Below are 7,691 nucleotides of genomic sequence, written 5' to 3' on the forward strand. Positions count from 1 at the left end.
CACAGCATCACAGCTCACAGCAACCTCAAACTCTTGGGCTTAAGCAATTCTCTTGCCTCAGCCTCCCAAGTAGCTGGGACTACAGGCACCCACCCCAGCACCCCGCTATTTTTTTGTTGCAGTTGTCATTGTTGTTTAGCTGTCCTGAGGCAGGTTTGAACCCGCCAGCCTGGGTGTATGTGGCAAGTGCCATAACCACTGTGCTACAGGAGCCAAGCCTCATGATCTAAAAATCTTTATAAACATTCTAATTCTTTCTTGAAGGGAGATAGCTGTGGAGTAGGGGAAGAGGTCCTCAATTATAAATTTGAGCATACAGAGTAACTGGGTTGGAATCCTGATTCTACTACTAGCTATTTGACACTGGGCAACTTACTTCATTTGTGAAACAGAAATATTATCATCTACTTGGTAGGACTGTGAGGATTACATGAGATAACACATATAAAGTACTTAGTACAGTGCCTCATATATAGTAAACAGTAAACCTTAGCAGCTATTATTATTACTAGAAGTACATGATTGATTTTATTTATCAAAACCCTGGCTCCAACATAGCTGGGTAACTTTGGGCAAGTTACTAACCTCTCTGTGTCTCATTTTCATCACCTGTAAATGGGAATAGTAATATTAGCACCTACCTCCTGGGATTATTATGATTTGTTAATACACATTAAATTGTTAATACCTATGTTTATGTGCTAATGTGTTAATACATATAAAATTGTTAGTACAGTATTATCTATTACATTAGGTCCCAAGCACTCTAGAAAAAAAAGTTGAACATACAGCCATCCCTCTGTATCCAGGGGTTCCGCATCTGGATTCAACCAACCATGGATTAAAAATATTCAGGAAAAAAAAATGCATACATGCATCTATACTAAACATGAACAGGCTTTTTTTTTTTTTTTGAGACAGATTCTCAAGCTGTTATCCTGGGTAGTACTGTGGCATCACAGCTCACAGCAACCTCAAACTCTTGGGCGGAAGTGATTCTCTTCCCTCAGCCTCCCAAGTAGCTGGGACTAAAGGCATCCGCCACAATGCTCGGGTATTTTTTTGTGGCAGTTGTCATTGTTGTTTTAGCTGGCCCGGGCTGGGTTCAAACCCACCAGCTTCAGTATATGTGGCCGGCACCCTACCCACGGAGCTACAGGCACCGCCTGAATAGGCTTTTTTATTCTTGTCATTCCCCAAATAACACGGCATAGCCACTATTTAAATAGTATTCTCACCGGATTAAATGTTATAAATAACCTAGAGATGACTTAATGTATTATATATGCGAGAATGTGTATAGGTTACACACAAATACGACACCATTTTATATCGACTTAACCATCTGAGGATTTTGGTATCTGAGGGGAGTCCTAGAACTAACCCCCAACAGATGTTCAGAGATGACTATATAGTTAATTTAATTCAACACTGTACATATCAACGTACTATTACATGGACATTGTATTTGTAAGATGCAATTTGGGTAATCACCAATTCCTACTCTCAAAAGTTTAGACGAGAGACAAAATGGTCCACATGCCTACACTGTCTACTAAAAGCAGTAAGCCATATGAACAAAGTTATCTAGATAGACACATACATACACACGCGTGATTATATGTATGTGTATATAGAGATGTATATACCTCTATATAAAAGTCTCATTTACACAAATATATAAACACATGGTTAAATGAACACACAGTCCATGAAGGAATAATATTTGCATTTTTTATGAATTTGGACCTCCCCCCGCCCCGTACTCTGATTCTATTTATTCAACAAACGTTTAGCATGCTTGCTGAGTAGCAGATGGAACACTGGATACCAGAAATACAAAGATAGATCAGGCTGCCCCCTACCTTTAAAAAACTCAATTTAATGCAGGACTATTAGAGTCAAAAAAAAAAAAGAAACGCCAGGTACAGAAGCCCATCTCAAAAGCCCTTTCCCCAAATGAACCAAATGAACCTTCCCAGAGAAGAGTCCACACATTACCTTAGACCATCTGGGAGACCTTCCTCTGACTTGGAAGCACATAAACTAGAAGATGAGTCTGGAGGACTGGAGGCATTGGCCACAACACCAGCTACCTCAGATGCCGCCATCGTGTTCTGTACATTCAGAAAGAAATGACAGACTACACGTTTTCAAAAGTTTAAAATAAATGTATCTTTCCCCCTCAAAATGTCTTCACAATAGAACTGTCCCAGGAAAGAAACTCAAAGAAAAACTTGGGCGTTCAGAACATACTAAAGAGTATTCTATAGTAGGGTACGAGTATTAAAAGAGCTATTGCATCCGATAGATCCCAGTGGGCATCAATCCTCAGGAGTCACCACATTTATATAAATACCTAAGATTCTGTGCAAAGATTTTATTTTCACTTTTGGCAGAAATGCAGTCATTTAAAATAGATTGTAGTCTGTGAGACAATGGTCCGCATGCCTACACTTGTCTACTATCATTTATAAAAGATGAATCTTTTGGCCTAGTAGTTATAATATCTTATGCCTTTAAATCATTTTATGGCTGTTACTGTCAAAGCATCCTCCATTAAAGTGAAGCTTTTTGGAGGTGTCCGCATGTGAGAGAACGAGTACAGAGCAACGCTAGTGTGTATCTTCAGCTCTGTCGGTATGTTCGTCCCAGATGGGAAAAGCCTGATACCCACGGACTGCGGAAAGTACAGACTCTTTGGAGTTACAGCGGCATAAACAAGGCTGAATCCTCGTTACTCTAGCATGAAATGAGAAAACGGTAACAAGAAAGGGACCCCCCCTCCCACAGATGCTTTTGTTGTTTCTTAGATCAGAGGGTCATCCTTTATGCTACAGAACAAACTCATAACCTTCTACGGTGAGAATAAAAAAGAGAAAAACAACTTGGGAGGTGTGGGGCGGGTAAACGTAGGGTTAGTTTACATTCTTGTTTTTATTTTAACAGCATCACAGGTAGACCCGTGAACCCTGCACCATGCATGGGGCGAATACGAAGACGGGGCTGGTGTCAACGAACGCTTCAGTCACAGCCCACAGACCCTCTCGTGAATCCGCTTGCCTCATTATACAAAGCTCCCGAGAGAAAACGGCCCCAAATCGCCATTATTGTTCCCTCAGGTGCAAACATCCTGTCCCCAACACAGCCCGGGCCTGGAGTCCTGGGGGCCCTGCGCACGGAACCACAGAGCCAGGGTCAGACATGCAACTCCGCGGCCAGAGAGCCCAAGGCAGAGGGCAGGTACATCTGGCTGCAAAGTAGCGAATGCCAAGGGAACCCTGCACCGCGACAGGCAGCACCAGCGCGGCGGCGACGCCGGGAGAGGAGTCCTCGGGAGAGAACAGGGGACAGACGGAAGGGGACAATGGGGGGAAGCAGCGCCGGGTGGCCGCCGTCACCCTCAACAGGGGACTGCTCAGCAGGCCGCTCGCTCGGGCCGGAGCCCCCTCTACATCTTCCCCTCGGCCCCTCACCCCACTGCCAGCCCCCGTCCCACTTCTAGGCCAGGACCCCCGTCCCCGTCCTCAGCACCCTCCACGCCCCCCGCTCGGACCCCCGCCCCCGCCCCTCGCCTTGCAGCCCCCTCCCCGCGCGCGCCCCGCACACACCTCCCGCGCCGCGCCCCCGGGAGGATGGGGGGAGGGACGGGACGCACCTGAGCGGGCGGAGCGGGGGGAGGGGGCGGCCGAGCTACGGGGGGGAGGGGTCGAGCGCCGGCCCGCGCGCGACACCTCCCACTTCCGGCGACACGAGCAGAGGGGGCGAGGTTCGCTCGGCGAGAGGAGAGGCCGCGGTGGCGCCGCGCCGCCCCCGACGGCGCCCTCTGGCGGCGAGAGCCGGCGCCGCCCGAGACACGAGGATGCTGCGGAAGACCCCCGAGATCCGAGAGGGTTCTTCAGGGGCGCAGGGAAGAAGAGCGATCCGACCGCGAGAAGCAAAGCGGCCTGGTAGGGGCAGCAGCCCCTCTGGGGAGGTTTCAGAGAGATCTGGGGCCATGGCGGTCAGAGGGAGAAGAGCAACGAGCTGTTTTTAAAGGTCGGCACCAAGATGCCCTTTTCAGAGGACGCCATGAAGAAGAAGAACCCTGCGGGAGGGACCCTGTTGAAGCTGTCCCGAGGCTTCGGGACGGTGGCGCCCCGCCAGTTAAGCCCGCCACGCCCGCACGCCCTGTGCCCACGGAGGCCGCCCGCGGGAGCCGGCCCCCGGCGCGGGTTGCTCGAGCCCGTCGGGACGGCCCGGGCCTGCGGGGCCCGCCGCTGATTGGCTGCGCCTCCGGGGCGGAAGTGATGCCGCTGTCACTAGCTGCTCCGGCTCCCGGGAAGCCGCGAGTTTCCGCAGGGAGGCGGCGGCAGCTGCGGCCGGGCGGGTGAGTTGGGAACTAGGTGCGGGCTGAACATTGGAAGTCCAGGTGGCCCAGAGCTGGGAGAAGCCGGCGTCTGAGGATAAGGGAGCTAAACAGAAGTAGCCTTCGGTCCTGGCGTGGGGGAACCCAGGGGTACGGGGCCTCGAGGTCTTGGATTCCAGGATAGCATGAGTGCTAATGAGGAGGGGGGCATGCCGCACGGAGCAATACGAGGTCGTGGGAGGGTGGGATCAGTGAAACTGACCCCTGTTGTAACATGGTTTCTAGGAGCTGGGTTTACAGCGAGGAGGACAGTCGCCTGAAACAGAATCTTAGACTGCGGGCTGCCCATACTCTTCTTCTTTGACCGCTAAGAGGTGTAAAGATAGGCCCAGCGCTTAGGAGAGGTCGAGATCTGCTTTCAGAACGAGTTTAGGGTCCCTGCCTCAGAAACCTGAGAATAACAGTGCTGTCCTGCCGCTGGGAGACAGGACGAGCTCAGGCTTCTCCTTCTTCCGGAAATCTGTGGTGGGGTTTTCTGAGACTAGAGGAGCCTCCTTAGATGGGTCACTATCTGGCTATCTAACAGGATTTTTTTTTTCTTAGTAGAGTATGCAGGCTTGGGAAGACACCCAAATACCTTGGGGAAATCGATGCTACGGCAGGGGTTGGAGGGCATCAGGCAGAGATTTGAGAGGGACTATGCCTGGGTACCTAAGAGGAAAAGAAAGAGGGATGGAATGGAGATTGTGGCATAAGTTCTCCTCTCCCTTTACACTGAGTCTTCAGTAAAGCTACCGTTTTTTTGGACTACTTTGAGTTGGATATGTTGGGGTGTGTATCTCAGTACTAAGCCCTGCCCCCAGGACGAACTCAGTAGAGAGCAGAAGCTTGTAAAAGAACCAGCCACCCATAGGTTCACACATGTTCTGCCACCCCCTTCACCTGTCACAGTTGCCAACTGGTTCTAATTTGGCCGTTCTTTGAGGACTCATAAGCGGAGTCCCTGGTTCTGTCAAACCTAGGCAATTGGAAACTGAGCCCTCCTTCAAACCAAGCTGCTGAGCTGGTTGCAGGGGTAGTTCCTTAGTGCTGTTTTCCATTTGTTCTCTCCTGCTTGCCTGCTTGTCCTTGATGCCTGTTCAGTTTCATTTGTATTCTCTTGCTTTCCCTCTGCCTCCTGACTATTCCTCACTTCCCCTAATATCCTTGGAAGATGCACAAATCAGAAAGTCACCTACCTGGCTTGGCACTCGTAGCACAGTGGTTAGGGCGCCAGCCACATACACCGAGGCTGTGGGTTCAAACCCAGCCAGGAGCAGCTAAGCAACAATGACAGCTGTGACAGAAAAATAGTCCTGCGCTGTGGCGGGCGCCTGTAGTCCCAGCTACTTGAGAGGCTGGGGCAAGAGAATTGCTTAAACCCAAGAGTTGAGGGTGACTTAGTAACACTCCGTCTCAAAAAAAAAAAAAAAGGAAAGAAAGTTACCTACCTGCTGGACTTCTAGAAAGTGTGTTACTTTCTCAGGAGGTATTTTTGTAACAGTTAAGTCCTCTACTAGGCCTCTAGAGGGAATAATGAAACAAGGGTGGCATGATAGCACCAGCAGTGGGGTTTCTGGAATTTATACTGATTTGGCCTCATGAAACCAGTTCTGTTCTGGTCTCTGATCTATTTTAGATCCCTGGAAATGACACTTGATCAGGTTTCTTTGGTCACTGGTATGGAGTTCATCTAGCCTCTGCTTGTTCCACTGGATTTGGTGGGACACTGTTTCTCCTGTTCTTGGCCCCCCTAGGTCTGTAGCCTGTGCTGAGTCAACACTTACAGTGACAGTGATGCCTTTTCCCCGTTTGCATAAGATGAGTGTCACGTGGGTAGCCAGACCAGGAGCTCAACTTCCTATAGAGTCCAGGTGGGAATGGGGCCCCACTGTGGGGAGTTAATCCTGAGGACAACTGCGCTGAGGAATCTGGGGAGAAAGATTTATGTCCCCTCTATAGGGGGAGGGATTCTCTCCTAAAGAACAATCATATGCTACCAGTAGTTTGTGGGAGTGATATGCAGTGTGAACCGTGTACATGGCGTCTGTGAGCTAAACCAGATGCTAGATGATCTGGTGTAATGGAGATTAGGCCCATCAAGTTGTGGGAGGTTACCCACTGGGGTTAGTACTGGCCCATACTCCATCTGAGGGCTTATTCCTATTGGTCAGGGATAAATGTGAACAAAAAGAAAAGATCAAACGCTCAGTAATTTAAAAGGAGCAGACTGGGGACTGCCAAGGGGAACACGCCGATATTTCAAAGTCTCCCTTTTCAGATTCCTACCGTTTTGTTATCAGCGCTTTCATTTCTTTTATGTTCTTCCTCTTTGCTTGCAGCCTACTGCTCTGATGCCGAAAGGGAGGCAGAAAGTGCCACACTTGGATGCCCCCCTGGGCCTGCCCACCTGTCTCTGGCTGGAATTAGCCGGGCTTTTCTTACTGGTTCCCTGGGTCATGTGCCTGGCAGGGACAAGTGGGCCTGATGCCCGGCATCCAGGGGGGCTAAGCTGGGCTGTTCATCTGCATAGCCTGGAAGGTGAGGGGGCAGAAGATACTCTGGAGCAGCAAGCAGATGCCTTGGCCCAGGCAGCAGGGCTGGTGAATGCTGGGCGCATCGGAGAGCTCCGGGGGCACTACCTCTTTGTCCAGCCAGCTGGACGCAGGCAGGCCCTGGAGGCGGACGCCATCCGGCAACAGGCGGAAGAAGTGTTGGCGAGGCATGAAACTGTGCGCTGGCACTCAGAGCAGAGGCTGCTAAAGCGGGCCAAGCGCAGCGTCCATTTCAATGACCCCAAGTACCCACAGCAATGGCACCTGGTGAGTCCAGCTCTGCAGTTGTCAGTTTCAGATGGATAGCTTCCATTCATTTCTTTCTTTCTTTCTTTTTTTTGAGACAGAGTCTTCCTCTGTCACCTGGGTAGAAATCATCACAGCTCACAGCAACCTGAAACTCTTAGGCTCAAGAGATCCTCTTGCCTCAGTCTCCCAAGTAACTGGGTCCACAGGCACCCACCACGATGCCTGGGTGTTTTTTTCTATTTTTGCTCTTGTTCAGGCTGGTCTTGAACTCCTGCAATCCACCACCTCAGCCTCCCAGAGTGGTAGGATTATGGGCCTGAGCCACGGTGCCTGGCCCCGTGCATTTCTTTTCTCTCTCTTTTTTTTTTTCGTAGAGACAGAGTCTCACTTTTTCATCCTCAGTAGAGTGCAGTGGAGTCGCTCCAGCAACCTCCAACTCCTGGGCTTAGGCGATTCTTCTGCCTCAGCCTCCCAAGTAGCTGGGACTACAGGTGCCCGCC

The 7,691-nt window shown here is 50.3% G+C and overlaps 2 protein-coding genes across 3 annotated transcripts in view; one reads left to right on the forward strand and one right to left on the reverse strand.

Moving 5' to 3' along the window:
- Positions 1–3,755, reverse strand: part of RNF214 (ring finger protein 214) — a 34,024-nt gene extending 30,269 nt beyond the window's left edge. Inside the window, exons 1-2 of the mRNA XM_003796870.3 lie at positions 3,659–3,755; positions 2,002–2,117 (exon numbers count right to left, since the gene is read on the reverse strand). Coding sequence (XP_003796918.1) covers positions 2,002–2,111 — 110 coding nt within the window. The 5' untranslated portion in view covers positions 2,112–2,117; positions 3,659–3,755. The remainder of the gene's footprint in view (positions 1–2,001; positions 2,118–3,658) is intronic.
- A 106-nt stretch (positions 3,756–3,861) lies between these two features.
- PCSK7 (proprotein convertase subtilisin/kexin type 7) overlaps positions 3,862–7,691 on the forward strand; it is a 28,298-nt gene continuing 24,468 nt past the window's right edge. The window contains exons 1-3 of one of the 2 annotated variants that reach the window (XM_012809577.2): positions 3,862–4,369; positions 6,145–6,261; positions 6,730–7,209. In XM_012809577.2, the coding sequence (XP_012665031.1) occupies positions 6,742–7,209 (468 nt within the window). In that variant the 5' untranslated portion in view covers positions 3,862–4,369; positions 6,145–6,261; positions 6,730–6,741. The remainder of the gene's footprint in view (positions 4,370–6,144; positions 6,262–6,729; positions 7,210–7,691) is intronic. The other variant, XM_023517313.1, reaches the window with a different exon arrangement.

Source organism: Otolemur garnettii, unplaced genomic scaffold (genome assembly GCF_000181295.1).
Source record: "Otolemur garnettii isolate 467f Iridium unplaced genomic scaffold, OtoGar3 scaffold00108, whole genome shotgun sequence".
Classification (NCBI taxonomy): Eukaryota; Metazoa; Chordata; class Mammalia; order Primates; family Galagidae; genus Otolemur; species Otolemur garnettii.